Genomic DNA, 22,661 nt, shown 5'->3' on the forward strand with positions numbered 1-22,661 from the left:
CTTTCATTTGGTGGGACAAATTTTAAAAGTCATTTAAAAGAGGTCATATGCAAACATATTTCCTAGCAAATCTGTTGAAAAAAGACTAGTTTAGATCATCATTACTTTCCAGCTTATGTGTGCTGGTGTGATTGGTGGACCATGTGCCGGTGTGATTGGTGGACCAGAACACTTATTCTGTTCACTAGCCTGGTGTTTCTTGTTCATAAAACCATTCAAAACACCAGCAATGCAATTTTGTTCATGGAGACTCACAGCTGTGCACATGTTGAATGCATTCCTTATTTAACACACTCGATCATTAAAATCATTAGGGGAAGCTTCTTAAACAAAACTGTATAAAGTTGTATAAAATGTGCAGTGCATTAGGTCAATAGAAATGGAAATTGAAATTCATTGTTTAACTAATGTGTGAATGGCCTTTAAGCATTGATTTTAAGAAAATGATGCAGGAATACAGTAGTCCAGCAGATGGCACAGTTTTATTTCTCTTCTATTTGCACTTCCTCAAAAAACAGTATCTCTGTAAGCCCCTGTTTATAAACATTCATCTTCTATATCCATTTGAAGTCCAACATATTTGGTGTACTCAAGCATTTCAACAATTTCAGTGTGCGCAGAAGGAATTACGTGGTCTGGACTCTGAATTAGGTGCCATTGTGTTTGGGGTACATAAAGCATTCCTGTTTCTTTTTAAATACATGGACAGTACTTCCAATTGGATTTGGAAGTGTGTTTGTCTCCTGTTCTGGCTTCACTGTTAGTAAAATATGTACGGCACTATTTGATCAACACTGTACAATAAGGTTGTATTAGTAAACATTAGTTAATGCATTACATGAACAGACAATGAACAATATCGTTTTTCAGCATGTATTATTTTGTGTTAATGTTATTAAATGACAATAATTAATAAATGACAGTAATTCATGTTAGTTCATGTTGCATTAATTTATGTTAACAGTTAATATACAATGCTTGATTTTATAAGTGTATTAGTAAATTAACATGACCTAAGATTAATAAATCCTAAAGAAGTATTATCCATTGTTAGTTCATGTTAGCTTATGCATTAACTAATTGTTAACAAAAACAACATTATTGTAAAGTGTTACAAATTTTCAAAGAACAAGCATTATAAAAAGGGTGGAAACTATTTTAAATAAGACAAACATTTCAAGCAATTTCATAAAACTCACATTCCATCAACGTGGGTAGGAGAGAAAATGCTCCGGGCCCTCCATAAAGTGTGGTAGTGGTCTTGATGTTCTCAATGCTTGGTGTGAACAACGCTTGTGTAGGGCTTGTGGGAGCTACCGGAGGAAATTCTCCATTGGCTGAGGATGAGAGAAAAGACACGTTATGTGGTTGCAGTTCAACATCACCACTGCAGCCAGAGAGAATGCCCTAGGCATTGTTAAAACACTGCCAGCCTAGGATGCTAACTCAAACACACAATTTCATAAACTTTCTGTTGGATAATAGATGATGTCTGGACCCTTTGTGTAAAGCATGTAGTGATATCAACATCTTGTTTTGAAAATTACTTAAATATGCACACTAAAGAACTCATCTTTGTATATATCGTTCACATTTCAGAAAATGTTAATGATGTGCTAATGAGACTGCTTACTGATTACGTGCAAGTCTCAGATAGATTGACCTTAAAAGCTTGATATGAAACCACACAGAAAATTGTTGAGAGCTGGGCTTGTAAATGCACATGCAATCAATTAATTATATAAAGACAATTAAACTCAGAGCCGATCCTCTGTATGCAAGCTGCGAAGGGCCCCAAACCACTAGGGACCCCCTTGCTCCTAACTCTGGTCTTAGCTCTGCACAGACCAATTGGGGAGTAACATCATTGTGCTGCGAAAGCCATTCGAAAGTATAACAAGTAGTATACACTGTATGGCTTGATATATGGATATGTTTTAAAAGTATCTGTCTGGAGCAGAAAAGACAAAAAGCACCATGAAGGGGAAGTAAAAAGATTAAGAACACCTTAATGTTCATAGCTACATTAAAGCAGAGACAGTGAATGGGTTATTATGAACACCCTGAGAGAATCCACTCACAAAGTTGCTTAGGTCCTCCAGATGTCTAGGGTCGGCTTTGAATGAACTATATACCTTTATAGTGTTAAATGCTAATATTCTATGGCACATTTTTTGGCTATCCACAGCATCAGTTTCAGGGCTGGCAAAACTTCATGTGAGGCACAGCTATCCTGTTGCTTTTATATTTCATTAGTCGGCTTGCTCTCTCTCTGTGACCAGTTTTGACATTTCTATCTCTTCTTGGATTTTTATGTGGTAATATTGTATAGGCATACCTTCTCCATGCTCCAGCATGCAGGATATGAAGCGGTCCTACCAATAATGGTGTTGTTTAAATCTCAATTCTGATTGGCTCACATATTAATTGTTTTTTTTTTATAAATGTTCGGCTAAACCTCTGTTTTTTACTGTATTACAGTTATCACTATGCCAGATGTATATTTTATTGCTCAGACACCGCTGTTTCAAAGTTTAGATCTGTTAAATTTCATTAAAGTTTTCATACATGATCTTATCTCTTACTTTAACTCAAATATTTCAGTTCATGTTGACATTTAATTGTCAGTACTTAAAGAATCTGAGCTCAGTTTTTGACTGTTAAAATCTCTTCTGAAACTCTAGTGAAGACATATATGACTTTTTTGGCCATTTCTGTCTCCTCTTAGAAGCATCTTACACACAAAATACTTTAAACGTTACTTACTGTCTAGAACGGACAACTGAGATATTATAGAGTTCCCTTTCAATACGGTTCACTTTGCATTGCGTCAGTTGCTGACGCTATGGGGAAACTCCTGTTTACTCCGCAATTGAAGCCTATTGGTTAACGTCTGTAAAATTTACAGACCTATGGCGTTCGAGCCCGCGAAAGGGGCGGGACTATGGTCTGTAATAGTCTGGAAAAGAGCGGCAGAACTCATTCGCATTCTCCTTCAGCGCGAACCTCTCGCTGCTCTGAAGAAGAAGAAGCCTTACTCGCTGTCGACACAAGCCCTGCAGCGGAATCCAGGCCTAGTGTCTTCCCCTGCCACTTTCCGGCTGAGAACCGAAGATAACCTTTGCTTGCCGTGGTACGAGCCCTGTGCAGCGGAAACATGCCTTAAGAGGTCTCCCCTGCGGCCATCCGGTAAGATCAATATTTTTAATATAAAGCTATAAGCTAAAGGAGCAGGCGCTGTTGTAATAGCCTCCAGCACAGCGGCTCGAGTGAGCCTCTCTGCCCCTATGAATTTCCTTCGAGGGCGTCGCCGGTCTGGGACCTCCCACGCCGAGACCGCTCTCATATGCACGGTTGTTCTATCTATTTTACGTGCTCCCCCTGCTGTTCCTCAGTGAGCTGACACGCTCCTTTTAATTTCCTCCAAGTGCATCGCCAGGTGGAGACCACTCATACGATGCATGGCTGTTCTATCTGTGTAACATGCTCCCCTCTGCTGTTCCTCTCATGTCGAGATGAACAAGTGGCGGAGCCGTGGAACTAAGACAGATGCATAGGACAAGCAAACACGGGCCTGTTCTCTGTCATAACACAGCCACGCGTGCTCTACGCTTGCGGAGTCCCTTGCTGCTCCCTCCTCAGTGGCGAGGTCTCTTTCGGCAGCTTATTAGAGTTAGCATGCGGTCTTACGTCTCCTTGCCTCTAGGGCAGCCATCTAGTGTTCAGCGATCTCAGAGCTTCACGCCCCTCCCCTCCTGGTCGTCTGCTCGATAGGGCGAACACGCCGCTATTGGAGCACTAAGAACACTTATTATAAGAGCCTAACCGGCCTGGGTCTGTGTCACTCTGGTAGAGCTCACAGTGTTTGTCTGCCCTGTCATTTCTCTCTGGCTTAGATGGAATCAGAGGCAGAACGAATTTGTTTGATAATATGCTGAGGCCCGAACACCTCCCTTTATTCAGTCCCTATATCAGTGCGCTGAATATTGGTACATTTCTTATATACCCCGGGTTTTCTGCCCTTTTAATAAACGGCAATACCACGAGCCTCACAGCAGACTTCCTCTCTGCATGATGGGTTCAGTCTGACATCAAACCACCTAGACATACCGCTTTGCTCTGTGAGCCGCTCTGGTCACCATCACTACAGAGGCTCGTGCACCTGAACGGCCAAGCTCTGGTCTTACTCGCAGCATAGCTGCGTCGACAGAGAACAGACTGTCTGGGAGAGGAAGGGTTAAGTCGTGCCTCGGGTGAACTGCCCTGAAATGTTTTTTGTGTGCTCTGTTTATCCAGAAACATACACATGTAATACTGTCGGTTATGTGACCTCACTGTAGTGGCGAACGGTATTGAATTCCTCTCTAAGAGCAATTTCCGTGCTTACTATACTGTGTATTGACACCCCACGGCTGTACGGTGTCTCTAAACACTTTTTTGCCTTCAATAGTCAATATACGCACACATGGCCCGCCGTTCATAATTGTATCGACGCTCGCCGTTTGGCGATCCATCCCCGGGACACCGGGCTGGATTCTAAACAATAATTCAGACGCTTCTTGTTGTAATTCGCACGCAGCCCACCTCGGTTTTTCCGCTACGATACTGACAGTGCAAGCGAGCACGGTCTTACGGCTGTTATTTTCTCTTCCTAGAGAGACGGCAGCCTCAGACCCTTTCATGGCTCCAAGCTTTTTGAATCGCACCCTCTCTGGACGGCCACTCAAAGGCTTACAGCCAAGTGGTTTATGACGTTTTTCGGTCAGATGGCTGGTTTATATCAGTGGATCTGAAGACGCTCAAACCTCCGCTCCAATACTTGGAGAAATTAAGGGTAATATCAACCTCCAAGTGAGCTTGCTACCCGCCACAATGAGTTTCGTTTATGACGCTCGGAAAGCAAGCTTAACACCAGAGCGCGCTCACAGTCAGACGCGCGGCATCTCATTTAAGGCGGACTCACGTACCCCCCTAACGAGTCCCTAGAAAGCTGAATATCGTGGCATTCTGTTCATAAGACCACTTCAGTTTGACTAAGCAAAGGTCTCGCCCCGAGCTGACGGCCGGGACGCTTATGCTTTGAGTTACAAATGGCTGCATGAAGTGCTATCGTTACGAGCTCGCCCAGCATCTGCTGTGAGTTGGACACGCCTTGCGACGGCAATCAGCCTTCGGCGAGTGGAACGCCCGTTTGTCTCATATCAATCACCTCGTACTGTACATGCAGTCCCAATTAAAGGGGTGATTTTAGCACTGCAGCACTCTCGACTGTGTTATCTGTGATAATGCGGTCGAGCAAACTACGGTGGTTTCATTATTCACCGAGCCAGGCTGAGATCTCACCCCCTGTACAAGCTGACGAGTCACCCCTTTATAAGCTCATTGCATCGCTTTTATAAGCTATGTTCAATCAGAGTGATATGCATCTTGTGCTTAAACCACCACGGTGCAGACAAACCGAACCACGGTTTTATGGCTGACCATTCTGTTTAATTCACAAGCCTGTCATTTCTCAGATGCGGACGGCGGCGATAATAGCGAACCTCGCTTTTACAGCCGGCCATTCTATTTAATTCACAAGCCTGTCATTTCTCAGATGCGGACAGTGCTCGTGGTGCAGCGCTCTGGTACTGTCCAAGGTCCTGAATGACAGATACGTCTGCTTCACAGATCACTCACTGGCGCATCTGTCAACACAGGTTATCTATGGATCGTTGAAGTTATCACCTCCCTTAACAAATGATGCTCACTCGTGGTTAAACCTACTCCATGTGTGGATTAGTTTTACCTCGGGCATAGTCTTAAGAGGTTTTCATTTAGACATTTGTGACATGGCCGGCTGGTCCTCATCATCCACGTTGTCAATTTTACAGCTTCGACATCCCTGCCTTGCGCACTACTGGGGTTTGTTGCATTAAAGTGCGCACGTAAGCTCACCTGTATGCACAATATGTTTTTTAATTATATGCGTCCACCGTGCGCTTAGAGAAGCTAACCTATGCACGCTATAAGATTTCGGTATACACTAAAGGTGGGCTTGGAGAAGTTTATCTTGTATACACAGCTGTGTTATCCATTTGTGACACATGCACACTATTGTTGTTCATTTGTGTACGTTCACGATGTGTTGGGTACCCACCGTTACGTTCATCAATTATATCTGTACACATTCACAGCGCGTTCTGTGCACTGATTTATCTATATGCATTCACAGTGCACTGTGGGGTTCACCTGTGTGCGCACAATTTATTATCAGGACACATGACGGCGTGCTCGAGAATCTTGCCGGCCTGTGCATTATAACACTGTGATTCATCTATATGCATTCATAATGTACTCAAGTGTTCACCTGTGCCCGCGCAATTTCTTGTCAGTACACATTTACGGCGCTTGGGAAGCTCACCCACCTGTGCACTATAATATTACCTATATGCATCCCCGATGCGCTCGAGGGCTCACCTTGGTTCTCACTATTGTGGTATCTGTATAATCCCATGCTACGAACCGTTCAGCCGCATACTATAGTCAGATCGGCCGTTTGTGAGCTTCACAGATCACTCACTATGCATGCCGGTTACTAACAGTGGCTATTTAGATGGATCGTTGAAGCTATCACACTGGCTCACGCCCCCCTCAATGAGCTATGTCCTATATGTTAGAGCCCACTCTACGTAAGGTTGGCTTCATCATGGGCTTGGTCTACAGGGGTATCTATTTTGATATCTGCAACGCGGCCAGCTGGTCTTCGCCGTCTACGTTTGTCAGATTTTACAGCTTAGACGTCCCTGCCCTACGAGCGCAGGTTCTCTTGGCTTAATCATGCATGCTCATGGCACGCACACACGCCATAGGTCTGTAAATTTTACAGACGTTAACCAATAGGCTTCAATTGCGGAGTAAACAGGAGTTTCCCCCATAGCGTCAGCAACTGACGCAATGCTCGTTCCCGTTATTTCAGGGAACCGGGGTTACGTGAGTAACCTAAGCGATCTCATTTGGGATTTTTCTTTATTTTAGATTATTTTGATGTTTCTAACAATTAATGAAGGCTTGGACCATTTCTTACCAAAATTATTAACTTGGTGGTGTTCTAATAACAATTCAGGGATGGAAATATGAAGGAAAAAACATCTCAGGAAAACACATGTAGATGTAAAAGCAGTGATATCAGTGGAATAATTTACTTAAAATTGTCAAATGATTTGAATAAATGTATATTTAAATTATTTGAACTAATGTATATTGAGTATTAGATCATGTTGCTAGAACCACCTCAGGGATAGGTAAATGAAACTGTAGTAAGGTATTTCTTACATAATCTAACCTTGATCTTAACCAAAATAAATGGATTACTGATTTATTTATAATGTATATTTAAAGGGGACATATTATGAGATTTTTTTTAAGATGTAAACTAAGTCTTAATCTAGGTCCGAGCAAAAGTGTGCCGTTTTGGGTGTGTGATTTAAAAATGCAAATGAGCGGCTGAAGTGCAAACACTGATCACAATGATGGTGGTTTGTTGTAATTGAAACTCAATTGTGCTGTCAAGTCCTTCTTTTCCCTCTCTTCTCTCTGAACTAAATGGCAGTGGTGTGGTTGGATAGTGCAGATAAAGGGGGCGGTATTACCTTATTTTGACATCACAATAAGAGCCAAATTACAATGACCTATTTTTTCACATGCTTGCAGAGAATGGTTTACCAAAACTAAGTTACTGGGTTGATCTTTTTCACATTTTCTAGGTTGATAGAAGCACTGGGGACACAATTATAGCAGTTAAACATGGAAAAAGTCAGATTTTCATAATATGTCCCCTTTAACTTGAAAAGTAAAATAAATCCTGTTCTGTCTCCCTGTCTGTTTCCCCTATCATTGTCCCTATGACTCCGTTTTCCATAATTCTCCACTCTCCCTTACCTGATTGCCATTGTCAATCATCATCACCTGTCATCTAGTCCCTCATCAACTCCACAGGATTTATACACTGTGGTTTGTACTTGGTCCTTTGTTCTTGTAATATGTGATATGAGAGTGACAATGTTACATGTGATTAGGGATGGGCACGAGTACTCAATTGCTCGAGTACTCGAACATGGCACCAATGATCGATGACGAAAATGATTATGTGGTTTATTTATTTATTGTGGTTATGGCGTTATTTGGGTGTCTGGTTACAAGCGCCTGTGGTCTGGGTCTAAAGATGCGGGTTTGACGTTGTGTTGAGCTACGCAGATCGGCGTATGACATCAGTAACGTTACCATGCATGATTCAAAAACAAACAGATAAGTCCTCGCACACGCGCAATGCGCGGAAACCAGCCAATCCGCGCAATACACAGCAACACACTGATCCCGCCGATCCTGTGAAGCTGACCACACCTCACATCACTAAGGCACTACGTTTTAAAAGGGTGGCGTTATTTTCGGAAATACAGTCAGTCAGGTGCAAAATGTAGGCTACAGTGCCGTCACAAGTTCAATGCATCATCAGCATGCTTTGACTGGACGTGTTTAAAAGCGTGCTGTTTATGGTGCACATCCACAACGGGAGTTTAACTTTCTGTACATAACTTAGTTGAAAACGTAAAGTTAAAGTCTTGCATTTTGTTAAGATAAATGTATTATCCAACGTGCACCTTAATATTATGTAGAGTGCATCATATAGAAAGCGCTTCTGTTTGTGTTTATTAACCCTTTATTTAGTTTCACTTCATCACGCAGCTATTCCTGTTTTTTTTTAAAACATTAATTCTTTAATAATCTAGCATGTGTTCATTGTTCTTTCATAGTTTCTTCAAAGTTAAGTTTTATTTGAGTGTTTTTAATAATAAAAAAAGTAATTTTCACCATGACGTGTATGCTGCGCCCCTTTGATTGCCCCGCCCCCAGTTAATCGAGTACTCGTTCTACAGACCTATGGATTAATCGAAATGAAAAAAATGAGATAAATGCACATCCCTACATGTGATAGGGCTTATTGACCCGTTTATTGTTTTATTATTATTATTAAAGATTATTATTATTTTACTCATCGTTGTCTCCTCATCTCTGCACAGTCACATACCGTGACACTAAGGGTTTATGAAACGTCAGGGGTTGCCACACAGTGGCATTTATACTATGCTATAACTTAGGTGGTAGGTCCTGTGTAATAACTGTGTAAAATGCAATACTTTATTTTACAGATCTGTTTCCATGCAGTTACTATGGATCTACTAGTGAATCTTCCCAGAAGTAAATGCATACGAAATTCAATGCTTGAGTTTAAAGGGTACAATAAAGGACACAAATACTGTACTGAGTACAAAAATGGCACATCAGTAATGTTTTTTATTAGTTATCATACACGTACACCGTAAGTGTTAACCTAACCTTTCATGATCTTACACTTGAACCACATACTTACCATGTATATACAATTTGTAAGTAATGTTTGTTATTAGCTACAGTGAAAAAAATGATTATGGCCCCAATTAAATGAAGCAAGTTTTAACAATTTATTTTAAGTTTTTGATTTTAATTAATATATATTAATAGGTTTTAAGTGAATTGCATGTCTTTTAAATCCAAGTCATGTCAATTAATTAAATTCAGTTTTAAAAAATAGGTTGGATCTTTGCGCATGCGCGCAAACAGATGGCGCCTGTTTGAATGTTTGCTTAGGAAGCTTCGGTACGTGAGAATCAGAGAGCGGACGTCAGTGTTCACTCGCCCGGCTGACCACCGCCCTCTCTGAGCTACATCTCTGACAGGGATTCCCTGGCTCTAATGTTGGCCCTGTCTGGTCAGAAATGAGATCAAATCAGCAGTATTTGGTGTCATGAATCTATTACTTGTTTTCTTATTCATATTTAGTGTGTTTTGTGTTGTTAATGTTTTGGCGCGAGGTAAAAGTTAATAAAACCATATTTATGTAACGTCACTATTGCTTTCCCATTTAATCTTAACGCGATACGAACACTCGCTTATTATTAGATTTGTTCTTGTCAGTAGCCTACTATAAACATTTTTTTGTGTCAGAGAGATGTTTTTTGCATGCTCCTTATAAAAATATCAGTGGCGATATCTCATAACGTGTTTTAATATTCACGTCACGATAAATTCGTTATCAATTGTACAAATTTAAAAGCTGCAGTGCTTACCTGCAGATACACTGTGAGTAGTTATATGGGACCACCTCTCCTCAAACTTTTATGACCCCCTCCCCCACCCCTGACAGGTCGTGTTCTGACAGCTCATGTTTTATGACCCCTTGACAGATGGCGTTTTATGACCCCTTGACAGATGGCGTTTTATGACCCCTTGTCAGATGGTGTTTTGACAGGTTGTGTTTTATGACCCTTGACAGATGGTTTTATGACAGTTTGTGTTTTATGACCCCGTGACAGAAGGTGTTTTGACACTTTGTGTTTATGACACCATTGACAAATGGTGTCTTGACAGGACGTGTTTTATGACCCCTTGACAGATGGCGTTTTATGACCCTTGACAGATGGTGTTTTGACAGGTCGTGTTTTATGACCCTTGACATATTGTGTTTTGACAGTTTGTGTTTTATGACCCCTTGACAGATGGTGTTTTGACAGATTGTGTTTTATGACTCCCTTGACAGATGGTGTTTTGACAGGTCGTGTTTGACAGTTGCCGCCAGCGTCTCTCTCCCCCTCCATCCCTCCCTCCTTTCTAGCCCGTGCGCGTCTCACCTCTGAGTGTCTCACAGCGGGTGCGTGTTGTAAACGAGTAAAGATTTCTAAAACTCATTGTTGGTCAAATAATTCACCATTACACTGACAAAAAGTAAATGTTTATTTTAGATTTAGACAAATCATGAACAAGGCTCTGATTAAAACTTTTGATTGTAACATCACAAGTTATTTAATTAAATATTCTGTATACGTGTATAGTTTAAGCAATGACCTAAGCCATAACCTTCGGCGCCGTCAATACTACAATCTTCAGACGAAAGTCTAAACTAAATAAAATTTTAAACGGTTCATGAGGTCCGTGAATCTTTTCATGACCTGCTCTATAGTTTCACGCATATTAAAGAGCACTCTCCAGCGGTGCCTGACAAAGCGCCGGGTGAGCGTTCATATTTGCCATTTTAAAATAAAATTAATAAATGTAATTCTGCCAACTATGGCAAAATAGGAGTTTTATTTTAGATTTAGGGGATTCTTTAACCAAGTCTCTGATTAAGACATGTGTATACGTGCACCGATGGTGACAGAGAACTTATATCTGACGTTAATAAACTTTTAAAATGTTTTTAAGACGTCTTCACCCCATTTTAGGGGTTTATTTTTAATTAAAGGCTTCTTAAGATGTGTGAATATGTGTATATTATACAAAGAGTCTTATATTGTCTGCTCTGACAAAAATAAAGTATTATTTTAGATTTTAGGTGAATTGAATGCGTGTATCTTATAAATACAACTTGATAATACGTTTGTTTTGTCAAGAGACTTCTTTAAAGTCACACAAGAATAAAATATTTTAGTTGTAACTCGCTAAACTTAAATCTGCTATTATCTATTTAACTATAAGCTATATTTTTCTGATCAGCCGCAAACAGAAGCTGTTCTGTGAACGTCTGGGTGTTTGAGATAATTCACAGCAGGGGGCTGATTGTAAACTAGTGTCTTTTAAAACCGCTGTGGTAATGTGTAATATGGTCACTCTGTCAAAATAAAGCATTTGTTTGTAACAAATTATTTAATGAAATATTCAGCATGGGTATAGCAATGAACTGTGCCAAAACCACCGGGGGCCGCCAATAACACATTCTTTAGACTAAAGGCTATTTATTTTAAACTAAATAAAAGTTTAATCTTTTCAGACATAGTATTCTGATCACACCATTAGATCACGCTCAGGCGTTTACAATAGAGAACATACGCGGATGCGTGTTCATATCTACCGTTAAGAAACTTTTAAACGATTAAAAACATTTTCATATCATTTTCTGGGTTTGTTTTAAATTAATGACATCTTAAAATCAACTGTGAATATGTGTTTATTACACAATAAAATGTTTATTAAACAACAAAGATGCGATGAAACAACGCAAAACAAGAGAGGCTGCGTTTGTTAAACCACATATAAATTAAGATGCAAACATCTACAAATGGGCAATGTTTGAAATAGTTTGGCCGTATAACCTTTAAATTCGGGACCAATAGATTAAAAACATTGCCCATTTGTAGATGTATGCATCTTAATTTATATGTGGTTTAACAAACGCATCCTCTCTTGTTTTGCGTTGTTTCATCGCATCTTTGTTGTTACATACAACAGACTCTCCACTTTATGTTAAAAGGTTTACTAAATAAAAAAACCTAATCAATCTTTATTATTTTGCAGACTTTGTTATGTACAACACGCTATTGGTGGTATTACCTGTTACAGATTCAAACATATTGCTAACCTAGTTTGTTTTGATGTAAAAGATTTATCAAGTAAATCTAAAACACTTTGCATTTTTGTTTTAAACAGATAGTACTACCTTTAAGAGTTTGATAAGGTGTTACATAAACTACAGAAATGAAACCAACTGTGTTCATAAAACAATCACAGATATATGTTGTCACTTACAAAAGAAAACAAGACGACTGATATAAGTATAATATTGTCTGTGCAGATACAACTAAGAACATCTGATGAGTTTACAAAATCTCAGTCATTAGTCGACACTAGTGAAGAAAATTTTTTGAACGAGTGTATGAATAGACAAAATTGTGTAGCCTAGCTAAGTTTGAAAAGCAAATGTTTGTTTAAGAAATACACGTGTAAGAAACATCTGATGAATTTACAAAATCTCAGACATTAGTTGACACTAGCGAAGAAAAAACTTTGAGCAAGTGTATGAAGCGACAAAAGTGTGAATCCTAACCAAGTTTGAAAAACAAAAATGTTTAAGAAAATATACACGTAAGAAACATCTGATGAATTTACAAAATCTCAGACATAAGTTGACGCTACCACATAAAAACTATGAACAACTTATCGAAAGACAAACGTATGAAGACTGTCTAAGTTTGAAAAACAAAAAATTTTTGTTTAAGAAAATACACAAGTAAGAAACATCTGATGAATTTACAAAAATCTCAGACATTAGTTGACACTAGCGAAGAAAAAACTTTGAGCAAGTGTATGAAGCGACAAAAGTGTGAATCCTAACCAAGTTTGAAAAACAAAAATGTTTAAGAAAATATACACGTAAGAAACATCTGATGAATTTACAAAATCTCAGACATAAGTTGACGCTACCACATAAAAACTATGAACAACTTATCGAAAGACAAACGTATGAAGACTGTCTAAGTTTGAAAAACAAAAAATTTTTGTTTAAGAAAATACACAAGTAAGAAACATCTGATGAATTTACAAAAATCTCAGACATAAGTTGACACTAGCGAAGAAAAACTATGAACAACTTATGAAAAGACAAACGTATGAACTCTGCCTAAGTTTGAAAAGCAACATGTTTGTTTCAGAAAAATACGCGAAACTAGGAACATCAGTAACAAACCATAGGTAAAATATAATTTCATGTTTGCTTATTATGCAATGATAGATGTTAACCTAAGTTGAACCTACCCCTCAGGCAAACCAATGGTCTGCTCAACTTCATAAACATCCTGTCATTGCTCCTGTCATTGAGGGGGTTTTGTGCTGTAAGTCGTAAAGCTAAAGACGCTGATTGACCTTAAAACCTAATCTAGCCTATATCAGGTTAGTATGTTCGAATAGTATATTTTTATTTTTTAAATAAGTGTTAAGGTTGACCTATTTAATATGTGTACATGATTTTACCGTTATGTAGAGGTACATCCTATCTGGTGTTGTTGATATAGATAGTTTAATGTAAGCACACACCATGTTTAACAAAACCACACACACACACACACACACACAAAAAAAGTCTAGTGTGTCTCTGTAAGCCATGGCAATTTTGTTAAAAAAAATTTTTTGTCTTTAAAGAATTGTTTGTTGTCACGTTAGTGACAACCTGGCTTATAACATCGTCAACTTTGATAAATAATATATGCATACATTTTATTATTCCCCAAATGGATAACAGCTGGGTTTAAGGCTACATTAATTAAAAATAAATACCAAAATGTGATATAAAATGTCTTAAACCTTTTAAGTTTCTTTAAATCGCAAATAATGGATAACATGATTTAATCAGTATCTGTGTAATGAAGACTAAATCTAAAAAACCCTTTACTTCTTGTCAATGAGGGGCTCAGACTTAATATCAAAGCTTTAGTAACAAACAGAGACATCATAGACCTCCATGCAAACACACACACTGTTTAAATCAGAGGCGTTCTAAAACTAGAAATGCTGACAGAATTGCATTTGTTGTATAATAAACACATAGAGGTTGGGATCCACAGTGGACACAAAACCAGAAAATGGGGTCAAAATGTCTTAAACATTAAAAAGTTTTGTTTTTAAAACCATAGATATGTGAGTGCATGTGTTTATTGCTCTGTGCAATAACATGCTTTAATCATTATCTTATGAGTATGGGATAATGATGTGCCTAAAATAACTTTTATATAGCCATAGCTCTCAGTATTACATTTATTGTGTAATAAACACATATTCACAATTGGTTTTAAGGTGTCATAAGATTAAAACAGACCCAGAATATGAGATGAAAATGTCTTTAATCGTTTAAAAAGTTTCTTAATGGCCTATATGTGGACGCAACCGCGTATGTTCTATTGTGAACGCTGGAGCCCCCGATCTTTAATGTCATGAACAGAACCCTCTGCTTGAAAAGCTTCACAGATCTCGTGAAGCGAATCAGCTTTTATTTAGTTTAAAATAAATAGACTTTATGTCTAAAGAATAGTAGACCTACGGAGGTTTTGGTACAATTTATTGCTTAAAAATAAACATACTGAATATTTCATTAAATAATTTTGTAATGTTACAAACTTTTAGATCCTGCAGTGTCTCCCCTAAATTAGGCTCTGGTGCTCTACCTAAATCTAAAATAAACCTTTTAGTTATTGTCAATGGGGGCTGAATTACCCTTTATTTTACCAACACAGAGTTTTAGAAACAGTACGGACCGCTGAACACCACCGCTGTTCAGACACACTAGGGCCGCTGGGTGATAGCGGATGTTGATAGCGAGAGAGAGAGACTGAACCTGATCGTCCAAACAACAAACTTTTTTTCCACATCAATAAATATGTCGAACACTCGCAAGACAAGAAACACACACTGGAATAACATGTTCAAGAAACCTTTTATTTTGACAATGCGTACCGTGTTACATTTATCGTAAATACACATGTACACACAATGATATTAGATGACATTAATGAATTCAACCCAGAAGAGGGTGTGAAATGTCTTAAAACGTTTAAAAGGTTCTTAACGCCAGATATATGAGCGCATCAGCGTACGTTTTCTGACAACGTTGGTGCACACATTCACATGTTTTAATCAGAGACTTGATTAAAGAAACCCCTAAATCTAAAATAAAACCCCTATTATACCGGTGCGGACAGAATTACATTTTATTGTGTAATAAACACATATTCACAGTTGATTTTAAGATGTCATTAATTTAAAACAAACCCAGAAAATGATATGAAAATGTTTTTAATCGTTTAAAAGTTTCTTAACGGTAGATATGAACACCCATCCGCGTATGTTCTCTATTGTAAACGCCTGAGCGTGATCTAATGGTGTGATCAGAATACTATGTCTGAAAAGATTAAACTTTTATTTAGTTTAAAATAAATAGCCTTTAGTCTAAAGAATGTGTTATTGGCGGCCCCCGGTGGTTTTGGCACAGTTCATTGCTATACCCATGCTGAATATTTCATTAAATAATTTGTTACAAACAAATGCTTTATTTTGACAGAGTGACCATATTACACATTACCACAGCGGTTTTAAAAGACACTAGTTTACAATCAGCCCCCTGCTGAGAATACCCAGACGTTCACAGAACAGCTTCTGTTTGCGGCTGATCAGAAAAATATAGCTTATAGTTAAATAGATAATAGCAGATTTAAGTTTAGCCAGTTACAACTAAAATATTTTATTCTTGTGTGACTTTAAAGAAGTCTCTTGACAAAACAAACGTATTATCAAGTTGTATTTATAAGATACACGTATTCAATTCACCTAAAATCTAAAATAATACTTTATTTTTGTCAGAGCAGACAATATAAGACTCTTTGTATAATATACACATATTCACACGTCTTAAGCAGACTTTAATTAAAAATAAACCCCTAAAATGGGGTGAAGACGTCTTAAAAACATTTTAAATGTTTATTAACGTCAGATATAAGTTCTCTGTCACCATCGGTGCACGTATACACATGTCTTAATCAGAGACTTGGTTAAAGAATCCCCTAAATCTAAAATAAAACTCCCATTTTGCCATAGTGGACAGAATTACATTTATTAAGTTTATTTTAAAATGGCAAATATGAACGCTCACCCGGCGCTTTGTCAGGCACCGCTGGAGAGTGCTCTTTAATATGCGTGAAACTATAGAGCAGGTAATGAAAAGATTCACGGACCTCATGAACCGTTTAAAATTTTATTTAGTTTAGACTTTCGTCTAAAGATTGTAGTATTGACGGCGCCGAAGGTTATGGCTTAGGTCATTGCTTAAACTATACACATATACGGAATATTTAATTAAATAACTTGTGATGTTACAATCAAAAGTTTTAATCAGAGCCTTGTTCATGATTTGTTTAAATCTAAAATAAACATTTACTTTTTGTCAGTGTAATGGTGAATTATTTGACCAACAATGAGTTTTTGAAATCTTTACTCGTTTACAACACGCACCCGCTGTGAGACACTCAGCGGTGAGACGCGCACGGGTTAGAAAGGAGGTAGGGATGGAGGGGGAGAGAGACGCTGGCGGCAACTGTCAAACACGACCTGTCAAAACACCATCTGTCAAGGGAGTCATAAAACACAATCTGTCAAAACACCATCTGTCAAGGGGTCATAAAACACAAACTGTCAAAACACAATCTGTCAAGGTTCATAAAACACGACCTGTCAAAACACCATCTGTCAAGGGGTCATAAAACACGTCCTGTCAAGACACCATCTGTCAATGGTGTCATAAAACACAAAGTGTCATAACACCTTCTGTCAAGGGGTCATAAAACACAAACTGTCATAAAACCATCTGTCAAGGGTCATAAAACACAACCTGTCAAAACACCATCTGACAAGGGGTCATAAAACGCCATCTGTCAAGGGGTCATAAAACGCCATCTGACAAGGGGTCATAAAACACGAGCTGTCAGAACACGACCTGTCAGGGGTGGGGGAGGGGGTCATAAAAGTTTGACGAGAGGTGGTCCCATATAACTACTCAGTTCGCTTAAAAGCTGTTTTATGGATATGAATTGTGTACATGATGTGGGTTCACAGCCACAGCGTCCAAATGCCAAACTTCAACTTCAGACCACAACATGATTCATTTATGAGGAGATTATTTAACAAATACAAAATTCATGTCCATTAAACAGCTTTTAAGTCAACTGCCTATTACGTTTGGCCCATTTAAATGACTTTAATTTCTTAATCCTAAAGACAAATTGGAATTTGTGAATACCCTCTAAATAAAGTTCAGTGTGTGCACTCTGTCCCAATATTTATGGAGGGCACTGTATACTATATGGGGAACAGGGGTGTCATAGTTTTTGTAATTACCCTTGCCTGTAGACTTGTCAAAGTGTTATGAATCAGAACCACACTTTATAGGTTCTTAGTACACTGTTTGAGTTTGTAGCTTATAAGTGTGAAATAAATATAGAATGGGCATTTCAAAACAAACATTTAAATGAACAGAAAAAGTACTTTCATGTTCATCAGAACAGAGAAATGTATACAGGTTTGTAACAACATGAGAGTGAGAAAATAATGACTGAATTTTCATTTTTTGTGAACTATCCCAAAAATGTTATTGTTGTAGAAATTATATTACTGGATGTTTAAACTTGTCCTTGTTTTTATATTGTAAATGTTGATAAAGAGGTGGTTACTGCCTTTTTGAGCGGTGCTTATATAAAAGGAGCTGAAGGAGTCCTTTTATATGTAAGATTGTTATAGTGATAACTTAAAGGAGACATATCATGCTAAATCCACTTTCTTGGCTCTTAAATGCATTTTGTTGTATATTTGTAGTGTTTATAAGTACATAAAAGTTGAAATTAGTCTCTTCAGGTGCTTTGTTGATATCTTTATATTCTGTTTTGGTCATATTTTCCAACCGGTTCTGATTTTTCTATTATCTATTACGTTTTTTGAACAATTACGTCACAGTATTTGCAGCGGAACTGCTAAATAAGGACATCGACTTCCAGCCCAACACTACGAGCAATCCGCCATTTTATATTTCTCGCTGCGATATTGTAGTCTACGGAGCCCGCGAGGGGACATGGTGGTGGATAATATTTGGGATAAGAGGGAAAAATTTTTTTATAGCTTTTGCGTTCCCCTGAGAAGCTTTTTGCGTTCTCTCGCAAAACTTTTGCGTTCCCCCGAGAAACTTTGCGTTCTCTCGCAAAAGTTTTGCGTTCCCCCGAGAAATCTTTTGCGTCCCCCTGAGAAACTTTTTGCGTTCCTCCGAGAAACTTTTTGCGTTCGCTCGCAAAAAGAGCCTACGTTTTTGCAAGAAACTACGGCGCTTACAGCGTCACCTGAGGCAGTTCATTGATGCCAGCTGTTTAAATATGATATATAACTACTGTTATTAAAGAATTATACGGTATTTCTTTGTATTTAAGTCCAAGTTCAAAATAAACAGTGGCATGTAAGTGGCTATAGTCTTGCATAGCCTTAGATCACTCCAAAATGGTCTAGTATTGTCACTTAACTTATGCTGCTTGGCTCCTCAGCATTAGGATCATTATAGAAATTATATTAATATTTAATATTTCACATTTAGAGGTGGATATAGGCTACCCCATGCCATCTAATAAGGGTACTCCGTATAGCTGCGTGTTCCCTGCAATACACCATATGGCATCATTGATGTCCGCTGTTATAACTACTGTTATTAAATAATGATATTGTATTTCTTTGTATTTAAGTCCAAGTTCAAAATAACACTCTTTAAACCACTCCATTGTGAAACAGGTCATGTTTTTAGTTCAGATAAACACTTTATCTCCCGTCAGCAATGGTTCAGACAGCTCAATGCATTCACAATGTAGCGGTTTATAGAGTGTTATTTTGAACTTGGACTTAAATACAAAGAAATACGGTATAATTCTTTAATAACATTAGTTATATATCATATCTACAAACAGCTGGCATCAATGATGCCATTACCTTGTGAACTGTCTCAGGTGACGCTGTGAAGCGCTGTGGGTCCTCACGGAAACATAGGCTCTTTTTGCGAGCGAACGCAAAAAGTTTCTCGGGGGAACGCAAAAAGTTTCTCAGGGGAACGCAAAAGGTTTCTCGGGGGAACGCAAAAGGTTTCTCGGGGGAACGCAAAAGTTTTGCGAGATAACGCAAAGTTTCTCGGGGGAACGCAAAAGTTTTGCGAGAGAACGCAAAAAGCTTCTCGGGGGAACGCAAAAGCTATAAAAAAAATTCCCTCTCATCCCAAATATTATCCACCACCATGTCCCCTCGCTGTCTCCGTAGTAGTCCAAGCTCAAGGATGCAGAAGTTACGAGAGCGTAAGAAATGTACTCACATCTGTGGGTAAAGTCATTTTTGTGTGCCCAAGGCACTTTAAGGATAACTACTTCACCAATCTCCGCCAGTATAAAGAAGGATTTGCCGATAGACTTCGTCTGATTGAGGGGTCAATTACTTCTTTCTTTGGAGACGACGAGCAGAGCACTTCGGTAAGCAGTTTATAACTTAAAGTAAAAAAGTAAAGTACACGGTGGTCATGGTTTAGCAGTGCTGTTTCTCACTCCGAAGGCTGCAGCCTGCGGAGATCGCTTTTGGGCATCAAGCCTGGTTTAAGTTAACTGAGCATCACATTTGCAAGTCATGAGCATATTACATATTAAACTTACGATTAACTAAGAATAATAGTAAACTTTATAATTGTTAATATTCTGAAATAAGACCGTCTTGATGACGTATCCAGCCTAGATATGCGACCTCCGGAGGCTGCAGCCACACACCATTGCGATACCTCCATATGAAGACGTTGTTCTGCAGGTTCGTCGTCTTCATTTTCCTCTCAGTCCGTTTCCGACTCTGGCGCGAACATATAAGGCTGGATGGACAAGTCTTCCGTTGTTGACATTTTGTGAATAACGAGTAAATAAAAAGTTTCTGTGCAGCTAGATAATCGTATCTCTGCTATAAAACTACAAAAATGGCCGAACAGGGTGGAGTTTAACCGAGTGTCACCTCTGCAACCTGGAGAGGGGGCAGGGTATGACGTGCATTTAAAAAGACAGTACCAAAACGAGTTGCTCTCAGATGCACATCAGAAAAGGGGTAGAATGGGGGCCTGTGGGGCCATAATAATGAGGAATTCAGACCCAAGCATTGCAGTTTCGCTTTACATAGACCACAAATAGATGATTTATATGTAAAAAGGACAGATTTAAAAGCATGATATGTCTGCTTTAATGTTAATTGTTTTTCGATGATTATATAAAAGGACCTAAAGGAGACCTTTAATATATAAGATTGTTATAGTGATAACTTAATCTGTCAATTGTTTGGCAATTGATTGTAATATTTTGGGATGTCTCTCACCTGCAGTTGGTTCTTTTGTTGAAACTTGAAACAATAAAGAACAAGTTCTTTACTGCAATATTTTAAGTCTCTTCTGTTATTGGAAAACAATAAATGTTTACTTTAGAATAGGGAACATACTCTTAAGTAATACTGCCTTAATATGCATATATTAGTGAGAAATATGCTTGTTACCTATTAATATACTCAGGGAATAGTTGAGTATAAATAGTTTGTTAGTGTAGTACAACTTCTAAAAAACTGCTTCTGTGTAACAAGAAAGTACTTTTTCTGCTCATTTAAATGTTTGTTTTGAAATGCCCATTTTATATTTATTTCACACTTATAAGCTACAAACTCAAACAGTGTACTAAGAACCTATAAAGTGTGTATTTTACACAATACAAGCTATTAGTATCTTTTGTTTTTAGTTAATAAGTTCATTATTAGGACAAAATCAAGTGTTAAGGGGCTATAAGACAAAAACAAGACAACAACCAATAAATGGCTTATAAATAGCTTGTAACTGCTTACAGGTCACTAATTAGTCAGTTACACATACACTTATAAGTCATTAATTACTAACTAATTTCTGATCCTTAAAATAAAGTGTTACCACAATCTCTAATAACAGCTTATTTTTATTTAAATGTAGAACAGTCAACAAGATGACTAATTGAAAGACCCGGAAAACATCACCATGGGCATATGTGTAATCAAAAAGAAAGAAGGTGTTCTCGGTGTAAGTTTATGTAGTTAGTGTTTCCAAGTGTTAATGTTAGTTAGTTAGTTCTCGTGTCTGTCATTGTTATGTTTTACCCCCTCGTGGGTGTTTTTGTTCCGTTTGTTCATGTTTATTAAAGTATTGTTTATTTAAGTCTGCGTTTGGGTTTCCTCGTCTTCCTCGTGTACCGTGTCATGACAGAATTCCAATGCTAAAACTAAACCCAGCGGACTATGGATCTGAACCCTAACATTGACTATGCCGCGTTTAGAGGGACTAGACTGGTTCGACGCGGGGGAAGCAACGCGGGGGAGGTGCCACGGCCAGAGGGGCATTCCAGGGAGGAAGGACCTCTTTTTCAGCCCCTCTGGCAACCATCCCGGAGCGTCGGCGAGTGGGAGTACTTTCTTCAGACAGACCATTCTCGCCTCTGCCACTGGTGTCCTGTCCACCCGACAGTCTCAGGGGGAAACGTGAAAGACATGCCTCCTGGGACTCGGCGTCGGGTGGCTCATCTTCGGAGTTGGGTGGTCCGGCCGTGCTGTCTCCCACTCCTCCGGCGCTTTCCGCTCCTCGTCCCAGACGGAAGACGAGGAGGAAGAACACCTCTCCCGCGCAGCCAGTACCATCAACTTCCCCCAAGTCTCCAGCGTCGCCGGCGCGTCCAGAGTCGCCGGCGCGTCCCAAATCGCCGGCGCGTCCCAAATCGCCGGCGCGTCCGATGGACGTGGAAGAGTCCGTCCTTTCCGGCGGATCGGAACCGTGTTGCCCGGTTCAGTCTTCGTCTCCTGTGCCCCCTGTGCTTCCTGTTCCTGAGTTCCCTGTACCTCCTGTGTCCCCGGTGTTCCCTCGTCAGTCCCCTCCCGTTGTGGTGAACTCTTGTCCCTCCCCCCGGACTCCCCCATCTGTCACCATCACCACCAAAAGAACTCATAAAACTGTAAGGACACAAACTGACTCTCATTATTCAAACTTTGCCGTTACTCCCCCTCCTCTTCCATGTATTTTATTTTTGTTAGCTCATCCCAACCCTGTTGTTATGTTGTCTTGTTTACCATTGATTTTGGTTTCATTGTTTTCTTGGTTTTTGTCTCACTTTAGGTCCTGTGTTTAGTGTCTCCTCCTGAGGGCGTCTAGTATCCGCCCTTGGGGGGGGGGGGGGTACTGTCACGACCTGGTCTCTCCATTTCTTGTCTTATCCGAGTTT

General features: G+C 39.0%; 1 protein-coding gene across 1 annotated transcript in view; it reads right to left on the reverse strand.

Annotated features, from left to right (window-relative positions):
• The window catches only part of alk (ALK receptor tyrosine kinase), a 921,668-nt gene that overhangs the window by 66,862 nt on the left and 832,145 nt on the right, over window positions 1-22,661 (reverse strand). Inside the window, exon 11 of the mRNA XM_065288699.2 lies at window positions 1,200-1,337. Coding sequence (XP_065144771.1) covers window positions 1,200-1,337 — 138 coding nt within the window. The remainder of the gene's footprint in view (window positions 1-1,199; window positions 1,338-22,661) is intronic.

The sequence above is a fragment of the Paramisgurnus dabryanus genome, chromosome 17 (genome assembly GCF_030506205.2).
Source record: "Paramisgurnus dabryanus chromosome 17, PD_genome_1.1, whole genome shotgun sequence".
Lineage (NCBI taxonomy): Eukaryota > Metazoa > Chordata > Actinopteri > Cypriniformes > Cobitidae > Paramisgurnus > Paramisgurnus dabryanus.